At 56.3% G+C, this 23,924-nt stretch overlaps 1 protein-coding gene across 1 annotated transcript in view; it reads right to left on the bottom strand.

The window, feature by feature from the left end:
- Positions 1-4,385: 4,385 nt before the first annotated feature.
- TTLL8 (tubulin tyrosine ligase like 8) overlaps positions 4,386-23,924 on the bottom strand; it is a 32,380-nt gene continuing 12,841 nt past the window's right edge. Inside the window, exons 9-14 of the mRNA XM_030815324.1 lie at positions 20,624-20,810; positions 18,773-18,921; positions 17,584-17,827; positions 16,064-16,487; positions 14,875-15,370; positions 4,386-4,624 (exon numbers count right to left, since the gene is read on the bottom strand). Coding sequence (XP_030671184.1) covers positions 4,617-4,624; positions 14,875-15,370; positions 16,064-16,487; positions 17,584-17,827; positions 18,773-18,921; positions 20,624-20,810 — 1,508 coding nt within the window. The 3' untranslated portion in view covers positions 4,386-4,616. The remainder of the gene's footprint in view (positions 4,625-14,874; positions 15,371-16,063; positions 16,488-17,583; positions 17,828-18,772; positions 18,922-20,623; positions 20,811-23,924) is intronic.

Raw genomic sequence — 23,924 nt, 5'->3', positions numbered from 1 at the left:
TTATGCCAGGGGGAGATGGGGGCTGCTGTACTGTGGCAGGGGTGTCCCAGACGATGTCCATGGGCATGGCCAGCAGGATCGTTGGGAAAGGACAAATGTCCCTCCCCCGTGGGCCCACTCACACCCGAACCTCTCTCCAGGCCTCTCTGGGACAGGCCCCCACCACGACACACCCCTTGCCTGAAGGCGCCATCCCAGCGCGCCATGACGCAGGTGGGGGCTGCAGGTGGCCAGTAGTCGGTGACCTCGTGTGGGGACTGCCCACGGGGTGTGGCTGGTGCTTGTTCCAAGGCCCAGGGAAGGACAGTGGGGCCGGCCTCTGCCCTCTGCCCCAGGCCCCCGGCCACCCTCTCCAGCCTGAGGTCAGAGGGCTCCGGCCCTGTCTCTGAGGACTGGGGGATTGGCCCTGCTCAGTATCCATGAAGAGCCAGGCAACGGGCTCCTGGGCGGGCTCCTGGGCAGGTCCCGGCCACCGAGATCACCCACCGCAACTGGACGAGGCCTGGGGTGGGGGTGGGGGTGGGGTCTTTCCAAGTCTGGGTCTCCAGGGCAGCACGGCCACACGGCCCCCTGACCATCCGTCGCCCAGAAGCCCAACGGTGAAGGGATCTGAGTGTCCAACCCCGGGGGCTCCCTCCGCGCCCGCTCTGGGCACCAGATGGGAGGAAACGGGGTGCGGAGACCCTGGGCGGCGCCGTTACTCGTCGGACGAACGCGGGAAGGAACAAACCAGTGTCTGCCAGGCACCCGGGCTGGAGCCCCCCAGAGCGGCTCGGAGGGGCCGGAGCGGGCGCGGGGGTGCTGGGCACGGGGTTCCCAAGAAAACCACGGCGAGGACGCGGGTTCTCTACAACGGCGCTGTGTTCTCGGCCTCAGCTCCGCGCAAGTTTCTACGGAGACGCGCGTGGCTCCGGGTCGTCGTCCTGGTCCCCGCGCCGGTCCCGACTCACGGGGTCCGCGGGCTGCAGCTCCGCCCGCCGAGCGGCACGAAGGACGCGCCCTGCAGGACCGCGGCGCAGAACGAGCGGCAGCGCTTGCAGGGCCCGGCGGGCGGCAGCAGCCCGCGGCACACGAGGCAGGGCGGCGCTCGGGGGGTCCCTCGGCAGCCCTGGGGAGGGAGGGGCGCTGAGACCGCGTGCGCCGGCCCCACATCCTCCGGCCGCTCCTCCCTCCACCCCGACAGCACTCGCCCGCCCGGCGCGCCCTGGGACCCCCCCACCCCCGACAGCACCTTCCTCCACCTGCAGTCGCGTCCCCAGGCCCCGCCCCCCACACCCCCCGACCGCTCCTGCAGCCCACTGACCTTCCCGCATCCCCCCGGGAACCCTGGACTGCGTCCACAGACCCTGAGCCCACAGACCCCTGAAACCTCGCCCCTGTCCTCTCCTACCCCAGCCCACCCCCGACGGCGCCCCAGGCCCCCTGACTGCGCCTAGCGCCCCTTGACCTCGACCCCAGGCCCCCAGACCACGCCCACCCGTCCCTCAATCCACGCCCACCAACAGGCGACGCCCGCGCCCCTCAAGGCCACCCCCCCAGGCAGGCCCCCCCAGGGCCACCCTTATCACCTGCGAGACCAGCCCAGGCAGAGAGTCCAGCCCCAGGTGGCTCCCAATTCGCTCCTGCATGGAGCCCACCTGTTTCCCCCAGCTTTCGGAAAACCAAGACCTCCACTCAAACGCAGGGGGGCAGGGTGGGGCGTCCGTGCCTCTGGGATGAAGGCTCTGCGGATGGGAGGTCCCCTTCCCCACCCCCCCTCCATCCCTAACACCCCTCCATCTGGCCCCCCACCCCAGAGGGGCAGTCCAGCTCTGCCTCTAGCTTGTCAGCCTCTCCCAGCCTTGCTCCAGGCGAGTCCTGCCTAGAAGGACCCGACCGGCCAGGGGATTCAGAGAAGAGCGGCCCCCACCCCAGCTCGTCCTGCCCTGCTGACCCTGGGCTCGGGCTCAGATGCCTGGTGCTGACCCGTCCCCACTGGGCCAGGACCAAGTGGGTGGTGGGCTCAGGATGGTGCCTGCAGACGAGGGCCAGCAGCGTGCTGGGCCAGCCACACAGTCCCAAGATGGGTCAGCGGCTGGAGGGGTCAGGAGGGAGGTGGGAGTGTTAAGACTGGGGGTGCTCCAGGAGCCACCGAGCCCTGTGCCCATGAGAGGCTGCACCCAGTGCAGGCCATCTGGACACACTGGCACCTTCGAAGTGGGCCTGGGCTGGGGCTCCTGGTGGAGCCAGAAGACCTGCTGCCCACAACCTGTGGTCAGACCTCACCAGGGCCCATGGGCAGTTCTGATGCCAGGAGCTGCTGGAGGGAGCACACCCCAGGCCCGTCATCCCACGTGGTGCCCATGGTCTGGCAGGCGGCTGCAGACCGTGCCCTCTCCTGCATGGACTCAGAGGTGGCAGCCGTGATGGGTGAGAGCAGGTAGGGTGCCGTCCACTGTGGGGCTGGCCACTCAGCGAGGCCACCCCCTGCATGGGAGCTGCTGCTTTTTGAGGACTTTCACACACTTCCTGGGAGTGTCACAGGACAGGCAAGACTGGCAGGTGTGACCACCACGCGTCCCTTTCACCCAAGAGGCTGGGGCCTTGGCCTGGCTCTCACTGGCTTCCAGCCACTGCCCTTGCCCTGGGGCTGTCCCAGGTCCGTGGCCAGCCCTTCTCAGTGGGGTGAGCCTGTGCCAAACCCCGTCCCCCATGTACTGGGGCTGGTGAGTCAAACTTCAGGTTGTCCAGGCCAGGAAGGACTAGGGGAAGGCCAGCCTGCACACTTGCTGCAGCTATAGCTGGCGGGGGAGGGACAGAAGGAGTCCCGGGGCGGGTAGGGATGTGGGGTGAAGCGGGGACTCCCCGGTTTTCCCAGCCGCCGGGGCTATAGGTTCCCAAGCAGCCACAGCCCAGCCCAGAAGTGCAGGCACCACCCTGCTGGGGCACCCACTGCCAACGGCAAACTCCCAGCCCCAGGCTGAGTCACTCTTCCTGGGGGTCTGGGTGGGGAGAGCCTCCAGTGTCTATGCAAAGCAGTCCTTGGCTTCTGGGAACCTCGGAAGGGCTGGGCCAGCGTGGCCCATGGGACAGGCCAGGGCCCGCGTGGCACAAGCAGGGCATGAGCAGCAGGAAGAACGAGGTGGGAACAGCTCCCACTCCCCGGGGCTCTCATCCCAGCGGAGAGATGCAGGGAGGCCGGGCACAGGACTGGGAGGTCAAGTCTGCCAGGGTGGCCCGGCGCAGCAGGCCAGGCAGCACTGCGGGGCAGGGCTTTGTCCCCCAGGCACCCAGGGCCTGATGGGACCCACCGGGGTGCCCGGAAAGTATGTGTCCAGTGAGTCGGGGCAGAGGCTGGGCCCACCCTAAGCCAAGGAGGAGGGGATGTGGTGTCTGCGGCTCTCCGTGTGTCTGTGCGTGATTAATGGAGCGTGCATGAGCTAACCGAGCAGCTGGTGTGGGGCCTGGACCCCGCTGAGGGAGCGGAGGCCCAAAGCCTGGGTCCCAACCCTGTATGGAGGCCGGGGCTGGGGTGAGACTCACTGTGGGGCATCAGCAGGCTCCGGGGAGCCACTGAAGCCCATGGGGTGCACTCAGTACCTGGCAGTCTGGGACCCAGACCAGCCCTTCCAGGGAAAACCACCTAATAGGGGCATAAGACAAGAAAAGCATCACAAAAACAAGCAAAAGCAGCAGGCAAGACGGTAAAGGAGGATCAGGTCCAGGCCAGGGAAGGTGAGTGAGCCCAAGGAGAGGGTGCTCTGAAAGATGCCTGGCCCCGAACCTCCTCACTCTGAGACTTCGCCACCAGGGCCACCTGGAGCTCTGGGTCCTAAGGCCCTGGAGTGTGGGGACAGAAGACACCCCACGCCCCCAACAATACGGCAGCCCCAAACAGCTGGGTGCAAGGGTGAATCAAAAACAGCTGGGCGTGGTGCACACCTGTGGTCCCAGCTACTCAGGAGGCCGAAGTGGGAGGATCGCTTGAGCCTGAGAGTTGGAGGCTGCAGTTGGAGGCTGTGACTGCACCACTGCACTCCAGCCTGGGTGACAGAGTGAGATCCTGTCTCAGAAAAAAAAAAAGGAAAAAAGATCAATTAATTTTATTAAAAAGTAGAACTTCTAAAAATGAAAACTTTAAGAAATTAAAACTTCAATGGGTTGATAGCATTCCGAAATGAGCTGGAAGACAGGCGAGGAGACATTTTTAGAATGCAGCACAGGCAGCTAAATAAATCAAACAAAGAAGTGGGAGATTAAAAGATACCGGGAGAGAGAGAAGGCTTAGCAAACATTTAGTTTGTGTTCCAAAGGGAAAGAGACAGAACGGGGTGGAGGCAATATTTAAAGACATAATGGCTGAGAGAGTCCCGTAATTGAATAATGACACCAGCGCACACATCAAAGACATTCAAATTCCAGGTTGAATAAGTAAAAATCAAATTGGATACTCAGATATCGTATTAAAACAGTCTTAAAAGCTGGCAGTAGAACCGACAGCTCCCCTTGGAGAGTGATGGCTGACTCTGCTGATTTTCCGAGAGCCACAGCAAAGACAAGATAGTGGAAAGACATGTTCAATGTTCGGCGGGAGAGTGGCTGCAACCTGGATTCCTGCCACAGAGAATCTGACGCTGTCATGAACCTGTGTGGAAAAGATATTGACAGACCAAAAGCCCATCTGAATGTCCCACCACTGGCACCTCCCTAAGGCACACTGTCTTGAGCAGAATGAAAGGGGTTCAGAATGAACATGGTTGGAAGTCTGAGACTCAGGAAGAGTGAAGGGCAAAGAGGAATGTATGTAGTACATCTAAAAACCACTGGCTGTGCAAGCGATGATGATAATAACGCCCAGTAGACTGTTAAAAACATTACTAGACAGGCTGACAGCAATAGCAGGAAGTCGGAAGGGAGCAGGGGACTTCACATTTTCCAGGCTTCAAAGTCGATGTATTGCCAGGTGGGTATAAGTGTGACTTCCTTCACTTTAGATTTTGGTAAGTTTAATGTGCAATGAGTAATTTGTAGGCAGTGAGTAAAACACCAGAAACAGAGTCTGTAACCTCCAAACCAGAAGAAGGAAAAACCAAAATGAGAGAAGAAGCATCAGTGAAAACTAAGGCAAGAACAGAGAGAAAAAGAAACATAGAATAGATGAGATCAACAAAAGTTAAATGAAATCAGATGGTAGATACTGTGGTCATCAGGCTCCAAGGCAGCCCCCAGTGATCCTCACCCCCAGGCACTCATGCATGTGTGCTCCCCTCCTGTCTGGATCAGGATTGAGGTGTGTGGCCCGTAGAATATAGGAGCAGCAGGGGTATGTAATGTCTTGTGTGAGGTCATAAAGACCTCATGACTCTAGTGGTCTCTCTTGAATCACTCACTGGAAGAAGCCAGCTGCCATGTTGAGAGGACACTCAAGCAGCCCTGTGGAAGGTCCACATGGGAGGGACTGATGGGGGGTGCACCATCAGGGAGGTGGGTCCCCAGCTCCAGGCAAACCTTCAGATGAGGATGCCTCAGTTGACACTGGGACTGAGCTTCAGAAGCATCCCTGAAGCGGCACCATGCCGATGAGCCCTTCTCGGATTCCTGAGCCACAGAAAATGTGGAGGATAAATGTTTGCTTTGTCAGCAGCTCTGCTTTGCAGTGCCTTTTTTTTTTTTTTTTTTTCTTTTTTTTTGAGACGGAGTCTCGCTCTGTCGCCCAGGCTGGAGTGCAGTGGCACAATCTCGGCTCACTACAGGCTCCGCCTCCCGGGTTCACGCCATTCTCCTGCCTCAGCCTCTCCAAGTAGCTGGGACTACAGGCGCCCGCCACCACGCCCGGCTAATTTTTTGTATTTTTAGTAGAGACAGGGTTTCACCGTGGCCTCGATCTCCTGACCTTGTGATCCGCCCGCCTCGGCCTCCCAAAGTGCTGGGATTACAAGCGTGAGCCACCACGCCCGGCCTTGCAGTGATTTCTTACGCAGAATCAATCACCACAGAATCCATGTACATGATTACATTAAACGTAAATGTTACATGCACTGGTTAAAAGACATTGGCAGTCTGGAATTTTATGCAGAGAAATATGTAAAACATAAGCTTATATAATGATGAAAGAAAAAACATACCAGGAAAATCCTCACCAAAATAAAATTAGTAACAATCTGAAAACTCTAAAGCAAGAACTGACAGAATTACATGCATCTTATCATACTTTGCTTAGTAACTGATAAGCAGACTAAGAAAATGAAATATCTCAACAACACAATAAACAAATCTGGCCCAAATCATGATACGGAACAATTTCAGAATTGCACATTATTTGCACCAAGAAATATTTACAAAAATTGATGACCTAAAGCAACTGACAATCATCTAATGACTCACAATCCTCCATCTGACATGCACTCCTCCATCTGACATGCACACCTCCATCTGATGTGTACTCCTCCGTCTGATGTGCATTCCTCCATCTGACAATGTGTACTCCTCCATCTGACGTGCACTCCTCCATCTGACGACATGCACTCCTCCATCTGACGACGTGTACTCCTCCATCTGACAACGTGCACTCCTCCATCTGACGATGTGCACTCCTCCATCTGACGATGTGCACTCCTCCATCTGACGATGTGTACTCCTCCATCTGACGTGCACTCCTCCATCTGACGACGTGCACTCCTCCATCTGACGTGCACTCCTCCATCTGACGTCACTCCTCCATCTGACGTGCACTCCTCCATCTGAAGACGTGCACTCCTCCATCTGACGTGCACTCCTCCATCTGACGTGCACTCCTCCATCTGACGTGCACTCCTCCATCTGAAGACGTGCACTCCTCCATCTGACGTGCACTCCTCCATCTGACGTGCACTCCTCCATCTGACGTGCACTCCTCCATCTGAAGACGTGCACTCCTCCATCTGACGTGCACTCCTCCATCTGACGTGCACTCCTCCATCTGACGTGCACTCCTCCATCTGACGTGCACTCCTCCATCTGAAGACGTGCACTCCTCCATCTGACGACGTGCACTCCTCCATCTGATGACGTGCACTCCTCCATCTGAAGACGTGCACTCCTCCATCTGAAGACGTGCACTCCTCCATCTGACGACGTGCACTCCTCCATCTGACGTGCACTCCTCCATCTGACGTGCACTCCTCCATCTGACGTGCACTTTTCCATCTGAAGACGTGCACTCCTCCATCTGACGACGTGCACTCCTCCATCTGACGACGTGCACTCCTCCATCTGACGATGTGTACTCCTCCATCTGACGATGTGTACTCCTCCATCTGATGTGCACTCCTCCATCTGACGACATGCACTCCTCCATCTGACGACATGCACTCCTCCATCTGACGATGTGTACTCCTCCATCTGACGATGTGTACTCCTCCATCTGACGTGCACTCCTCCATCTGACGTGCACTCCTCCATCTGACGTGCACTCCTCCATCTGACGTGCACTCCTCCATCTGACGACATGCACTCCTCCATCTGAGGACATGTACTCCTTCATCTGACGATGTGTACTCCTCTATCTGACGTGCACTCCTCCATCTGAAGTGCACTCCATCTGAAGACGTGCACTCCTCCATCTGACGACGTGTACTCCTCCATCTGACGTGTACTCCTCCATCTGACGTGCACTCCTCCATCTGACGATGTGCGTTGATGAAAACCCAGCATCCTCTGTCACAGTTGAGACTCCTGCCTGCTCTTAGCACTGCAGGTCCATGTAGGTGTGGAGCAGCAAGAATAAGACACAAAAGGCATAAAGATCATAAGGGAAGAAGTGAAATGGAATTGATTTGCAGGTGATGTGACTTTGTCGAAAACCCAAAGGCATCTACAAGTTGCCAGAACCAAGAGGTGAATTTACCAACAAGTTGGGACACAGTGTCCACGTACAAAATCAGGGCATGTCCCACATTTTAGCAACAAACCAGAACCAAGAGGTGAATTTACCAATACGTCAGGATACAGTGTCCATGTACAAAACCAGGGCATGTCCCACATTTTAGCAACAAACAATTGGAAAATAAAATTTCAAATACTATTGATAAAAGTATCAAAATTTATTTGTAAAATATACTTATAAAAGTATCAAAAATCCATCAAATACCTAGGAATAAATGTAATGAAAACTATGCAATAATATTGCTTGGAGAAACTGAAAAATACCTAAATAAACGTTGAGATACATCATGTGCAGGGATCAGAAGCCTCAATATTGTAGGATATCAATTCTCCCCAAAATGATCTATAGATTTGATGCAATCTCAACAAACATCCCAGCAGGTCTTTTTAAAACTTAACATGAGGCCGGGCACGGTGGCTGACACGTGTAATCCCAGCACTTTGGGAGGCCAAGGCGGGTGGATCACAGGGTCAGGAGATCGAGACCATCCTGGCCAACATGGTGAAACCCCGTCTCTACTAAAAATACAAAAAAATTAGCCAGGCGTGGTGGTGCGCGCCTGTCATCCCAGCTACTCGGGAGGCTGAGGCAGGAGAATCACTTGAACCTGGGAGGCGGAGGTTGCAGTGAGCCAAGATCGCACTGCTGCACTCCAGCATGGCGACAAAGCGAGACTCGGTCTCAAAATAAATAAATAAATAAATAAATACTTAACATGAAGATTCAGGCCAGGCGCAGTGGCTCACATCTGTAGTCCCAGCACTTTGGGAGGCCGAGGTGGGCAGATCACCTCGGAGTTCGAGACCAGCCTGGCCAACATAGTGAAACCCCGTCTCTACTAAAAATACAAAAAATTAGCCAGGCATGGTGGTGGGCACCTGTAATCCCAGCTACTTGGGAGGCTGGGGCAGGAGAATCACTTGAACTCAGGAGGCAGAGGTTGCAATGAGCTGAGATCATGTCACTGCACTCCAGCCCGGGCAACTGTGTGAGACTCCGTCTCTAGACAGACAACAACAACAACAAAACCATTCAAATGACATAGAGTGGCCAACGCAATTTTGAAGAAGAAACAAAGTTGGAAAATGTATACTATCATATTTGGTTTTGTTTTGTGTTTTGTTTTTGAGGTGGAGTCTCTCTCTGTCACCCAGGCTGGAGTGCAATGGTGCTACCTTGTCTCACTGCAACCTCCACTTCCTGGGTTCAAGCAACTCTCCTGCCTCAGCCTCCTTGGTAGCTGGGACTACAGGTGCCTGCCACCATGCCTGGCTATTTTTTTTTTTTTTAGTAGTTTTACCATCTTGGCCAGGCTAGTTTCCAACTCGTGACCTCACATGATCCGCCCGCCTCAGCCTCCCAAAGTGCTGGGGTTACAGGTGTGAGCCACTGCGCCCGGCCCACTGTCGTATTTGAAAACTTCAGAGACAGTACGGTATTGACATAAGGATAGGTAAATAGATTGTTGAAACAGTATAAGTAATCCAGAATTCCTTCAAGAGAGTCTGTTTTTGACAAAGATGCCAAAGTAATTCAGTGGGAGGAAGGATGGTCTTTTTGATGATGGCACTGGAACAACTGGACAGCCACAGGAAAATCTAAATTTAACATTTTATTTAGGAAGCAAGAATTGCAATTCAGGGCATATACACAGACGGGGTGATCTCACTACATCCAAAGAACAAAGAGAAGGTTGGGAGTTTTCTTAGAAACATAAATGCTCTGTGTTGTTTCACAAGCAAGCTCACCAGCAAGACCAGTAAGGACCAGGAGGCTTGTGGGGCTCCGACTGGCGAATGATGGTGTGGGTGAAAGGACGTTCAGAGCCCCAGCAGGTTGTTTCAGCAGCTCGCAGATAAAACTGTGTTCAGATTACACGGGCTGTTTTAGGAGCTGGGCTCACAAAATGTGTAATTTGTGGAGCAGGTGCCAGGTTATGTTCTGAGTGTTTTTTCCCCTGGCCCCTTGATTCTGATTTAGGTGTGTAGGACAAGAATGAGCCCATTTGTATCATTGGCTTTCACAACACCATACACAAAAATTCACTCAAGACGCATCATTGACCAAAATGTGAAAGTCAAAATCATAAAGCTTGTAGAAGGAATGACAGAAGAGCATCTAAATGCCTGAGGCGCTGGACACCCTGTTTACCCTGAGTGATTATTACATACCGCAGGCCTGCATAATCATATCTCATGTAACCCACAAATATATACACCTACTGAGTACCCACAGAAATTAAAAAAAAACAAAACAAATTAGCAAAAACTCCAAAAAAAAAAAAAAAAGGCATCACTAAGAAAGCAAAAAGGCAAAAACCACAGACTGGGAGGAAACAGTCCCATTGTGCATATCTGACAAATAAATATACAGAAGAGGCCAGGAGCGGGGGCTCAGGCCTGTCATCCCAGCACCTGAGGTCGGGAGTTCGAGACCAGCCTGCCCAACGCAGTGAAACCCCGTCTCTACTAAAAATACAAAATTAGCTCTGCATGGTGGTGCATGCCTGTAGTCCCAGCTACTCAGGAGGCTGAGGCAGGAGAATCGCTTAGAACCCCAGAGGCGGAGGTTGCAGTGAGCTGAGATTGTGTGGTTGCACTCCAGCCTGGGCAACAGAGTGAGACCTTGTCTCAAAAATAAATACATTAAATAAATATACAGAATCTATAAAAACCGCTACAAGTAACTAACCAAAGACAAGCAACCTAATTTTACAATAGGAAAAAGACTTAGTAAGGCATTTTGCAAAGCAAAATATCTGAATGGCTAATGAACAAAGTGCTCAGCATGGCTAGTCACCTGAGAAACACGAATTAAAACCACGATGAGATACCTGTATACCTACCAGACTGGCTAAAAACACAGCCTGACAATGCCCAGTGTTGGCCAGGATGTGGGGCAACCGGGACCCTCACATGGTGGGTGGGAGTGCAAAACGTCACAACCACATTGGAAATGAGAAGTTTCTTCTAAAGCAAAACCCAAGCATCCTTCATGACATAGTGGTGCCACTCTTGGACGCACAGCCAAGAGAGACAAAGGCACATGTCCCCGTAACGGCCGGAACAGGATGATCGGAGCAACTTCATTGATCACAGTCCTACACTGGAAGCAAGGCAGCTGTCTGTCAGCAGGGGACCAGGTGGGCTCTGGCACACGTGTGCAATGTAGTAGTGTTCATCACCAACAAAGGGTGCACACCTGTCACACTGTACAGCCGCTGCACCTGAGAGTGCAGGGTCAGACACGGAAATACACCCGCCACTCTGCACAGCCGCCACCTCAGAGCGGAGGGTCAGACATGGAAGCGCAGACCGTGCCGCTCCACCTGTGAGACGTGCAGGGACCACCAAAGGTAATCGATGGTGATTTAAGTCAAATAGTGATGATCACCATTTGGAGAAGAGACTAGAAAAGGCAGGAGGAAACGCCTGGGCTGAGGCTGTCACATGTCGTGCTCCGTGTGGCTGTGTGGGTGTCACACATGTGACAATCCGTCAAGCTGTGTCTACTTATGGTCTGTCCTCACTGTAGGTAAGTCATACCTTCACAAGACTGTGTGGAAAGAGATACTATTTACTAGGCAAGAAAAACCACCAAATGGCTAGAAAAACTTTTGATGAATGACGTGCCAGACTTGCCAGAACTTCTATCCTGAAAACCACTGAGGAAAGTCAAAGAACCCAGTTAAATGAACCAGATCTGGATCATGGTTGGGAAAACTTTATTAAAAAAAAAGTCGGCCGGGTGTGGTGGCTCACGCCTGTAATCCCAGCACTTAGGGAGGCCAAGGTGGGTGGATCACCTGAGGTCAGGAGTTCGAGATTAGCCTGACCAATATGATGAAACCCCATCTCTACTAAAAATACAAAAAAAATTAGCTGAGCAGGATGGTGCGCGCCTGTAGTCCCAGCTACTCAGGGGGCTGAGGCAGGAGAATCGCTTGAACCCAGGAGGTGGAGGTTGCAGTGAGCTGAGATTGTGCCACTGCACTCCAGCCTGGGCAACAGAGCGGGACTCCGTCTCAAAAAAAAAAAAAAAAATCCGCTGGGTGCAGTGGCTCACGCCTGTAATCCCAGCACTTTGGGTGGCCAAGGTGGGTGGATCGCCTGAGCTCAGGAGTTTGCAACCAGCCTGGCCAACATAGTGAAACCCTGTCTCTACTAAAATACAAAATATTAACCAGGCATGGTGGTATGCGCCTGTGATCCCAGCTACTCAGGAGGCTGAGGCAGGAGAATTGCTTGAACCCAGGATATGGAGGTTGCAGTGAGCCAAGATCCAGCCATTGCACTCCAGCCTGGGCAACAGAATGAAACTCTGTCTCAAAAAAAAAAAAAAAAAGATGTCCGTTCTCCCCAAGATCTGCAGATTCAAGGTGATCCCAGCCAAAGTCCCAGCAGTTTGCTGTTCTTAAGCCAACAAGCTCCAAGGGCCAGCGCGCACTTCCTGTCCTGCTGGCCGGACTGGGCCAGGTGACCCTGTCGCCACAGGCATTTTGCAGCACAGGCTGAGTGCACCGGTGAGGCTGCCTGACTGTCACGGAACAAACACACCCCAGGCAGCCACTAGCCTAAGGCCGAGGGGCACATGGAGCTGGCCTGAGCCCAGCCAGGAGTCTGGAAGCAAGCCCAGCTCCTCCTGGCCGTGCCCTCGAGGGCCTGACCGCGGAACACTCGTACGCACGGGTTGTAGTTGTTTGCCACGCGTGGCAACTGCGGCAGGAACCTGACTCACGCACGGACGCCAGCACCCACAAGTGAGAGGCGCCCCAGACACGTGGTGTCGGCTTTGGAAGCAGCTGGTGGGTGGTGAGGAAATGTCACAGCTCTGGAGAGAGGCCTCTGTAAGGTGGTGTCAAAACGCCAGGTTGAATCAACAGTCATCTGCGGAGACTCCGAAGGCAGGCAATCTGCCCAGTGAATTCGCAGCACTGGGCAGGAGGGTCTGGAGGGAGAACCCTAGTAGCGTGGCTGGTATGTGAGGATCAAAGGCAGAGGAGATCTTTCCTCTTCAGCATGAGAATTTGGCACTGGGCTAAGCCTCCAGTTGCCTCCGGCTGGTGACCTGGTAAAGGGGAACATAAACTCCTTTGGTCGGCAACATTGCTTATGGCAAAACTGCCCTGTGGCAGGCAGACCACGTGGGGACTGGGGAGTCACTGGTGTCTGGGAGGCCACGTCACTGGCCGTCCTGAGTGATCCCCACACCTGGGCATGTGCCCTGCGGGCCATAGCACGGGATTGCTGCAGGAGGAACTTCACCTCCCGTGGGGCAAGAGGCATCTCCGTGAGTGGATCCCAGCCCCTGAATCGCAGTGGGAATCAGGGAGGCGGCAACACCTGCACGCCATCATAAAGACCTCCATCATGCCCTCGTAAAGACCCCCATCACGCCGTCGTAAAGACCCCATCACACCCTCATAAAGACCCCCATCGCGGCGTCGTAAAGACCCTCATCACGCCATCGTAAAGACCCCCATCACACCCTCATAAAGACCCCCATCGCGCCGTCGTAAAGACCCTCATCACGCCCTCGTAAAGACCCCCATCATACCCTCGTAAAGACCCCCACACACCCTCATAAAGACCCCCATCGCGCCGTCGTAAAGACCCCCATCGCACCCTCGTAAAGACCCCCATCGCGCCGTCGTAAAGACCCCCATCGCGCCGTCGTAAAGACCCCCATCATGCCCTCGTAAAGACCCCCATCACACCCTCGTAAAGACCCCCACACACCCTCATAAAGACCCCCATCGCGCCGTCGTAAAGACCCCCATCGCGCCCTCGTAAAGACCCCCATCGCGCCGTCGTAAAGACCCCCATCGCGCCGTCGTAAAGACCCCCATCATGCCCTCGTAAAGACCCCCATCACACCCTCGTAAAGACCCCCACACACCCTCATAAAGACCCCCATCGCGCCGTCGTAAAGACCCCCATCGCGCCGTCGTAAAGACCCCCATCGCACCGTCGTAAAGACCCCCATCACACCCTCGTAAAGACCCCCACACACCCTCATAAAGACCCCCATCGCGCCGTCGTAAAGACCCCCACACACCCTCGTAAAGACCCCCACACACCCTCATAAAGACCCCCATCGCGCCGTCGTAAAGACCCCCACACACCCTCATAAAGACCTCCATCACACCCTCGTAAAGACCCCCACACACCCTCATAAAGACCCCCATCGCGCCCTCGTAAAGACCCCCATCGCGCCCTCATAAAGACCCCATCGCGCCCTCGTAAAGACCCCCACACACCCTCATAAAGACCCCCATCGCGCCCTCGTAAAGACCCCCACACACCCTCATAAAGACCCCCATCGCGCCGTCCTGAAGACCCCCCACCACGCCGTCGTAAAGACCCCCATGCGGGAGGAACGGGTGATGCTGCCCTGCTGGTCAGCCGCGTCCCTGCCCCACGTCCTTCTCTGCGACTCCGAGGCCAAGAGCAGCCTGTGCAGCCCCTGAAGTCTGAACGTTTAGCCGAGGCTCGGAAGAGCCCGATGCGGGCCGGGCGTGGCGGCTCAGGCCTGTCACCTCAGCCTTCAGAGCCTTCAGAAAACCACACACGAAAGCCCAGCGGTCACTTTCGCCACCTCGCTCAGCCAGGGAGTCTGGTGCTGTTCATGGCGCTGTTCAAGGTCTCAACTCAAATCCTCCCGACCCGCGCCACACCCCCAGAGGTATGGGGACAAAGGCATCACCCGCCAGGTTCTACAGAGGGGACCCCACTGCCCACCTGGCCGGCACTCCCACTCCCCCCACCCCGAGACCCCCGTGCCAGGCTGGGACAGGTGCCCCCACCCCGCTCCCCGGCTCCCGCCGGCACCTCCGTCAGGGGACACCCCGGGCCCCAGCACCAAAGCCTGCCCTGTGCCCTGCTCTGGAGGATGCAGCGGCTGCTGGCGAGGGTTGGGGATGGAGCAGGCGGCCCCCAACCCCACAGCGCACCGCCAGCGGCGCAGGTTACCTTTTCCTCCGGGCGGCGGACGCAGCGCGCCCTCTGCCGTCTTCAAGCTCTGCAGCACAGGCGCCAGCGGGTGCGCATTTAGCTGGTTTGGATCCCAGCGTTTGGCGGACTGGGCCACGGGGACACCGGTGTTTGGAGCCTGACTGTCCACGTGGCGACAGGGGCAGGCCTGGAGCTCCATCTTCCCAGCAGCTTTGGTGCGGGGGCGCTGCGCGGCTCCACCACTCTCGGCCGGCCCCCTTAAGGGTGCCAGCAAGGCCAGGGGGAGCCCCTTCTCTTCCTTCGGTCCCAAGTCCCGCTGGAGAGCTGGTGGTGGGGGTCCCTGGGCAGGGTCTGGCATGGCCGAGGGGCCCCGTGCCTTCAGCAGCTGCGCGTCCAACAGCGAGGCGGAGGCCTTGAGGTTGCAGATGGGCAGCACCTGCCTCCTGGCTCTCCTCACACTGACGCCCGCCACGCAGAGGTCAGACCCGCTGAATGGGGGCAGCTCAACCACAGGCTGTGGGGAAGGAACAGGTTGGGGTGCTGGGCTGTGGCCGGGATGGGGGGTCCCCTGCAGGAGGGGTCTGTGCAGGCGGGGCTGGTCGGGGCACAGACCCCCACCTGACTCAGGAGTGAACACCTGGGTTCCCACACAGACCCCCAGGAGGCTCCCAGGCTCTGGAGAACCTGCGGGGAACCAAGGCTTCCTGAGGCTTGGGGGTCAGCCTGGGGGGCCCCACACCCAGGGACTCAGCTGCTCTTTTCCCGAGTTTAGCCACAGAGAGGCCCCCCGAAAGATCCTCAGAGTGGAGGAGGCACTGCAGGCCAAAGCAAAGGAGCAGCGTAGGTGGCCTGGAGGCTGCGGGCATGGAGCCCCCACCTCTAACCACAGTCAGGACTGGGTGAGGCTGGGAACAAGAGGGAGGAAAGCTGGACAGAGGCACTGAGCCTGAGTGAGCGGGGCCACCCCGCCCGCCCAGACGCCTGGAGTAGCCCCTTCCTTGGTGCCAACGAGGCACTGAGCCCCATGGGAGAGCAGGGCAGGCCTGGGCCCTCAGCGGGACCGAGAGTGGTCACAGAGCAGGATCGGCGTCCTCCAGGGACCCCGCGGCACTGGCGCCCTGCAGCTCCACCCTCGCCCAGTGACCAGGTGGCAAAGCGTCCACATGGTGGGCGGCCACCAAACCCCCCAGAGGCGGGCGTGGCTTACCTGCCTCCACAGGAGCTCGAAGTTGCCGATGTCACAGCTGCGATCCACGGCCACCTTGATGGTGTCCTCCTGCACCTGTGCACACAGCTGGGCTGTGACTGGTGTGGACGGGTGCATGGTGGGGCTGGAATTGATCTCGATCAGCCAGGGCCTGAAGTCCCTCCCGAGGATGAAGTCAGCCCCGTAGAGCTCAAAGCTGTTCTTGCGAGGCTCCACGTGGTCCTGGGCCACCTTCATGGCGTGGGCGATGGCCTTCTTCATGGACGGGTAGATGACGCTGCCCCACACGGCTCCGCGGCCCTGGTGCTGCAGGTACTCCTGGAACCTGGCGCTGGTCCACATGTTGTGTGCGGGCAGCAGGGGGCTGCGGCCCACATCATTCTTCAGGTGCTTCTGGACGGCGTTATTGCACAGGTGGATGGCACTGTGGGGGGGACGAGGGGCAGGTGCTCAGCCTCTGTTGGCCCAGGAGGGCACCCAAGGCCGGTCCTCCCAGCCATGCTGAGCCCACCCAGCTGGCTCTAGAGAACCCTGCCCCTGAGGACTCCAACCCTCTGCTGGAGGGGCCCAGCCGGGATGAGTGTTACTGTCCCAGATGGAGAAACAGGGCTCAGAGAGGCCATGGGATTGGCCAGGTGCACAGCTCACGGCTGGAGGCCCAGAAATGGGCGCTGGAAGGGGGCCCTGGCTTCTCACTGCCCTGCCTGGGAGCTGCTTTTGCACAGGTGAGTTCCTGGACTCCCTCCAGGCCCACTTGACCAGAGGCAGTGAGCAGGTGAGGGTCAAAGCCCCTGGCTGGCTCCTCCCAGGCCTCTTCTGGGTGTGACTTCAAGCATGATCCACCAGGCATGACCGCAGCCCCTCGCCGGGGCCAGAGTTCACTCCCCTGCAAGGTTCTCTGTTACATGACTCTCAGGCCTCCCTGGATTCTCACTCTCTTGAAAAGCAGACCCCCTTCCTGCCCAGCCGTCAGGTCCCCTAGCACCTCACACCAAGCAAGGGCCACACAATAGTCAGAGGAAGCCTTGGTGCAGACAGAGGGTGGCAGGCGTCGCCGTGTGGATGGCACACTCCTGAGGACTCCACAGGCTCTCGCCATCCTGCCCACGAGGGGAGCCGGATGAGGCAGGGGGTCCATTCACCCCGGGCAGCACACTCGCGGATGTCTGAGCCTCCACCAGGCGCCCCACATGCCGCCTCCCCTGCACCGGGGCCCAGGTGCTGCCCACACCATTCCAATCCCCCTGGGCACAGGCAAAATGGTGCCTTTTAAGATTTTCCAGAGATGATACACAGAGCGTGGGCTGTAGGGCGCTGGCTTTGAAGGCTGGTGGGCCTGGGCCTGTCCCTGGGGGAGGTCATCAGCCTCCCAAGCCTCAGTTTCCCCATCTGTGCCTCTCGTGGTGGCAGGTGGCAGTGAGGGGGCCCCGCCCGTGCTGCTTCTCACTGTGGCTGCTCCAGGCATGCAGGCAGCAGCCCATTCCCTGGCCTGAGGCGTCCAGGTCGCCCACCACACTGACCTGTCCAGCTTGTCCAGGGAGAAGCGCTGTGATGAGAACCGCAAGTAACTCTCCTTGTAGAACCAGATGGTCAGGGGGTTCCAGTCCGTGACGAGGAACCACTGTCTGATGTCGAACTTGGTGTCATAGATGAGCAGTGGCGTCTCGATGTACTTCTGGACCACCCACTTGTTGTCCCTGGAAAGAGGGTGGTCTGCAGCTGCCAGTTCCAGGATCTCCTCCACACGGTCCACGCACACTATGTCTGCAAGAGGCCACCGCTCAACCCAGCATGCACAGCCACTGTGCAGCGGGACCTGAGCTCCTGAGCCCTGGGGCAGGGTCGCAGCTTGGCCCTGAGACCTGCACTGGCTTTGTCCAGGGCCAGCAGGCAGCATGGCTGGTGGGGGTGACGGGGGAGCAGGGAAGGCTTAGCACTCATGGATGAGGCTAAAACCAGTGCTGGTCTCCCCCAGGCTCTCCCTGAACAGAACCAGCCTCTGGGACTCCAGAGGGGACACAGAGATCAGTGAAGGGGCAGGGACAGAGACACTTTTAAAAGGGAGCCAGGAGGATGGGCGTGGTGCCTTATGCCTGTAATCCCAGCACTTTGGGAGGCCGAGGCAGGTGAATCACTTGAGGTCGGGAGTTCAAGACCAGCCTGGCCAACATGGTGAAACTCCATCTCTACTAAAAATACAAAAAAAATTAGCCGGGTGTGGTGGGTGCCTGTAGTCCCAGCTACTCGGGAGACTGAGGCAGGAGAATTGCTTAAACCTGGAAGGTGGAGGTTGCAGTGAGGCGAGATTGCGCCACTGCACTTCAGCCTGGGCAACAAGAGCGAAACTCTATTTCAAAAATAAATAAGTAAATAAAAATAATAAAAATAAAAAACTAAAAAGCAAAGCATAGACCAGTTTGTGAATACAAAGGAGGAAATCCTGATTCCAGGTGCCCTGTGATTGGAACACACGCTGTGAAGACGCCTCCAGGTGCCCTGTGATTGGAACACACGCTGTGAAGACGCCTCCAGGTCTGCTCCAGCACCCGAGTCCTGACCCCCACGCCTGCCTCGGCGTTCTGCTCCCTCCCTTCCTTCCCTGTGGTGCTGTGGGCCTGAAACTGTCCCTCGCTCATGGCCCCTGGCATCAAGTGCGGCCATTGGTGGCTATGAACGCGGTGCAGGGAGCACCGGCACCAGGGGACTCACCTCGGCCCCGGGACTTGGCCGCGGGCTTCATAATCCAGATGTTCCGGAGGCCGTCGATGTCCGTCTGAGGGTTCACGGACGTGATTCTATCCAGCAGAGCCTGGCACTGCGAAAAGTAATTTCTTGAATTGGAGATGAAAGCATCGCCACTACAAAGCAAGATCCAGAAAGTGCATGAGACTTGGAGGCCTGCGCCCCGCCTCACCCACCAAGCAGGCGCTCGGCTCTAGGATGGTCTGGGGCTGATCTGGCGGGAAGGGACTGCGGGTCGGCCCTGGAAGTTCTGCCAACAGTATGGACACCTGGAAACACAGCCCTGTGAGGCTGCTCCAGACAAGGGCTGTGTTAAGACAGCAGGGACCCCGGTGTGTGGGTCGGAGCTGGCCACAGGCCCCAAGCAGCACCCCGCCTGGGTGGAAATGGTGGGAGGCACAGGTGGGGGTGGGGAGACGCAGCCATGCCCAGCTTCCGCCTGTGGTTGGTGGTGCCTGGGACCAACCCCTGGTAGGAAAGCGTCCGGCCCGTGCAGGCCTCCTGCGTCCCTGCCAGCTGCCAGCGCCACATCCTGCGAGCTCAACGTCATTCTGACTCAAGACCCTTTGCAGTCACGGGCTAGACTCAAGAAGTCATCATAAGCACAGGGAATAAGGAGAGGGTGGGGAGAGCTGTTTGAGTGGCTTTTAGAGCTCGGGGGTGCACTCCTGCTGCCCGGATGGATTGGGGGGAAGCCATGCCAGTACCAGCAGCTGCCCCAGGGCCTGTTGGAGCCGTCCTGCGTGGGCAGACTCAGGGCCATGAAGACCCAGTGTGGACCCCGCGACGTCCCGACAAGGTGGCTGTGGCACAGGAGTGAGGGCCAGCGGGGCTCCAAGGATGCCAGCCATGACTCTCGCAGCCAGCCTGGGCTGGGGTGGCCTGGGCTGAGGTGGGGAAGCCCCTGAAGACACAGGACATCGGGGTTCCATTCACACCTGCTGGGGGCAGCTTGAAGGCAGAAGTGAGGCTGGGGTGTCCCTGACAACATGGGAGGGCCCCACCACTGTGGAGCTGTGGCCGGGGGTGCCTGGGCGAGAGCCCCTCCCAGGGAAGGACCGAAGGCGACCTCAGGTGGGGGCACCTCCTGGCTCTCACTGGCTGCCACGCCTCCTCTGTGGTGAGCGCCGAGCACTCCTGACCCCAGGATGGCAACAGGACCGCTCACCTGTGATGAGGACTTGGAGCAAACTGGGCACAGCCAGCCCCCCGCGCCCCTGAAGCAGCCTTGTCTGTGCAGCACAGGCCAGCCCCAAACTATTGTGGTCTAAATAGGGTGGGTCACCCATGACATCCACCATGTTGGTCACAGCCAAGGCCGCCTAGGATACCAGCAAGCTCCCAGTGACAGGCAGCTACAGTGACTCCCTCAGGAGGATGAGCTGTGGGAAGGAATCCCTCACAGCCTCCCAGGACAGCCCAGCCCCGAGCCTGTGACAGCCCTCACATTGGGAGGTGGTATTTGGGCAGGACCACCATCCCCGCAAGTGTACGCGCCACTGTGTTGCCCCTGCTTTGGGCGGAGAAGGCCGCGAGCAGTGAGGGATACATCTGCTCAGGAGTCCAGCGGAGCACCGCGCAGGAGCTGGCAAAGTCCAGGAAGCCCCAAGATCCAGACAGACACCCCAATACCAACAAGCATCCCAGACATCCAGACAGGAGCCCCAACGCCAGGACAGGCATCTCAACGCTCAATACCCCACAGGTACCCTATTGCCCAGACAGGTGACCCAATTCCCAGAGGCTGCACTGCCCCGGCAGCTCCCGCGATCCGCACTCACAGCTCCGACACGTGCCGGGGGCCTGCGCAAGTCTTACTGAACGAGGGAGTAGTACTGCTGAGTCAGGTCCTCCCACTCGGTCTCGGTGAGGTCCTCCGCGGCATCTGCTGACGTGTCGATGTCCTCATGCTCCAGCTGCCCCAGGTAGGCCTGGCACACCTTGCACGCGATGTCCACAAGCTGCCCCGGGAGGCCCCTGAGCTTTGCCTCAGCATTTTTGGCATCTGAAACCCAGACACAGGCACATGGAGTGGGAACCCCACCCAGGGGCAGCCCTGCCCGCCTCGAGGGGTGATGCCTAAAGTCATGGACAAAGGTCGCTCCACTCCCTCTGTGCCCCAATACCCAACAAGTATCCCAGACCCCCAGACAGGCACCCCAATACCCAACTAAGCTTCTCTGGGCAGCCGCCCTGGATGTCACGCCTGTGTCTGGGCAGGTGACTTCCTCCCTCCTGAACGGTCCCAACCTCCAATGGCTCTGTGAGTGCCACCTCCCCACAAGAAACATATGGGCCCTGCCGCTGGACCCTCAGCTCCTCAGTGGACCCTGCTAGACCCTCAGCTCCTCAGTGGACCCTGCCGCTAGACCCTCAGCTCCTCACAGTAGCAATTACTGATAAGTTCGACTTCATTAAAATGAAAAACTTCTGTTCTGTAAAGAACAATTTTAAGACAATGAGAAGACAAGCCATAGATTGGGAGGAAATATTTGCACACATCTAATAAAGAAATGTTACCTAGAGTATACAGAGAACTCTTGAAACTCAACAATAAGAAAACATAATTTTATTTTTTATTTTTATTTTTTTAAGACAGAGTTTTGCTCTTGTCGCCCAGGCTGGATGGCAAGATCTTGACTCACTGCAACCTCTGCCTCCTGGGTTCAAGTGATTCTCCTGCCTCAGCCTCCCGAGTAGCTGGGATTACAGGTGTGTGCCACCATGCCTGGATAATCTTGTATTTTTAGTAGAGATGGGGTTTCACCACGTTGGCCAGGCTGGTCTCAAACTCCTGACCTCAAGTTATCCACCCACCTCGGCCTCCCAAAGTGCTGGGATTACAGGTGTGAGCCACCGCACCCAGACAGAAAACAATTTAAAAATGAACAATCTGAACAGTCACCTCACCAAAACATATATACAGATGGAAAACAAGCATATGAACACACGCTCAACATCACATACCGCTATGGACTAGCAATTCCATATCTACAAGTTTTTCTATAAAATACCCTCAGAAATTCAGGAGGAAATGGAGGCTAGGCACAGTGGCTCACACCTGTAATCCCAACACTTTGGGAGGTTGACACAGGAGGATCGCTTGAGCCTGAAAATTTGAGACTAGCCTGGGCAACATAGTGAGACTCTGTCTCACAACACACTCACAACGATAATGAGACACTAATACAGACCCAGGAGAATGCTACAAACAGAACACTGACCACATCAAACACTGGTGAGGATGTGGAGAACAGGAACTCTCCCTCGTTGCCGGTGGAAATGCAAAATGGTACAGCTACTTTGGAAGACAGTCTGGCAGTTTCTTACAAAATGAAACATACTCTTGCCATACCACCCAGTAAGTGCATTCCTTGGTATTTTCCCAAATGAATTCAAAATTTATGGCCACACAAAGACCTGCATACAGATGTCGACAGAAACGTTATTCATGATTGTCAAAACCTGGAAGTGACCAAGATGTCCTTCAGTAGATGAATAGATAAATAAACAATGGTGGATCCAGACAGTGGAATATCACTCAGCCCTAAAAAGAAATGAGCTCTCAAGCCATGAAAAGACCTGGAGGAATCTTAAATGCATATTACTAAGTGGAAGAAGCCCATCTGAAAAGGCTCCATGCTACGTGGTTCTAACCGAACGGCATTCTAGAAAAGGCAAAACCGTGGAGACAGGAAAAAGATCAGTAGTAGCCAGGAGCTCGGGGGTGGCGGGATGAAGAGACAGAGCACAGGGAGTTTTAGGGCCGGGGACTGTCTCTGTCTGATACTGGAATGGTGGATACAGGGCATCATACATTGTCCAAACCTGTAGAATGTGTAACACCATTTGGGTTACCATGATGCGTCATTGTAGGTTCATCAGTTGTGTTAAAATCATTAATTAGGCTGGGTACGGTGGCTCAAGCCTGTAATCCCAGCACTGTGGGAGGCCAAGGTGGGCGGGTCACCTGAAGTCAGGAGTTCGAGACCAGCCTGGCCAACATGGCAAAACCCCATCTCTACTAAAAATACAAAACATTAGCCGGGCGTGGTGGTGGGCACCCAACTACTCGGGAGGCTAAGACAGGAGAATCGCTTGAACCCAGGAGGCGGAGGTTGCAGTGAGCCAAGATCGTGCCATTGTACTTCAACCTGGGTGACAGAGCAGGACTCCGTCTCAAAAGAAAAAAAAAAAAACATTAATTAGGAGGCCATCAGATGAGGTGGCCCAGGTGACCTGGTCTCCGACAAACGCAAACCACAGCCTAACTCAGAATTGAAAATGAAACTTAAGCACAGCCAATCGCAGGCAGCCAGCTGGGAACAAATTCTCACTCAGCACAAATGAGGCCACCGCTCCAGCGTTCACCAATCAGGATTTATTTCCTCCGTTTCCACGTTTACCTAGAAGGGCTCTCCCCTCGGTGGAGCCCTGCAGCCGCCTGATTGGCACAAATCACTGTTTGCTCAAATACACTCTAAAAGTTTAATGCACCGATGTTCCTCTGTCAACAGATGAAACGCACTGCTCTGGTGCAGGATGTTGGCGGTGGGGGAGGCGCGGGGGCAGGAGAGTGTGGTAAATCTTGTACTCTCTGCTCAGCTGTGCTGCGAACCTAAAACTGCTCTAGAAGTTACATTGTATTAAAACCAACAACCACAAAAAAGATTTGGGTTTTTTCCAAAAACACGATGGCTGGTTCACATCCCTGTAACCACCCAGGGGCGCCTCTCCCCGGGGCTTCCTGCATCCTCTCCCACAGGGCCCCTTTGGGGAGACTCAGGCTGCAGCATCGTGGTGGCTGCGGGGCGGGGCAGGCTTCTGACCACAGGCTGGAATCACGTCCGCAGCACGGGACTGTACCGGTGAGCGTGGGATGCGGACGTCCCAGGGCTGCGTTATCTGCCAGGTGCTTTACAAACAGGGTGACTTTGACGTTTAGCCCCACAATTAGAACAGAAAACCCGTTTGCCATGAGAATCGAGAGAGTCTGAAGCATCGCTGTATCCAGCCCCGGCTGCTGCAACCCTCAGGACTGACCACACCCAGGAGGCGGGAGGGCCCCTGTGGAGGCCCTGAGCTCTGGTGACCTGGCACTGCCCTGCCCCGGCCCAGC

Source organism: Nomascus leucogenys, chromosome 7b (genome assembly GCF_006542625.1).
Source record: "Nomascus leucogenys isolate Asia chromosome 7b, Asia_NLE_v1, whole genome shotgun sequence".
Classification (NCBI taxonomy): Eukaryota; Metazoa; Chordata; class Mammalia; order Primates; family Hylobatidae; genus Nomascus; species Nomascus leucogenys.
Note: the sequence above shows the minus strand (reverse complement) of the source record. Positions and strands in the feature narration are given on the sequence as shown.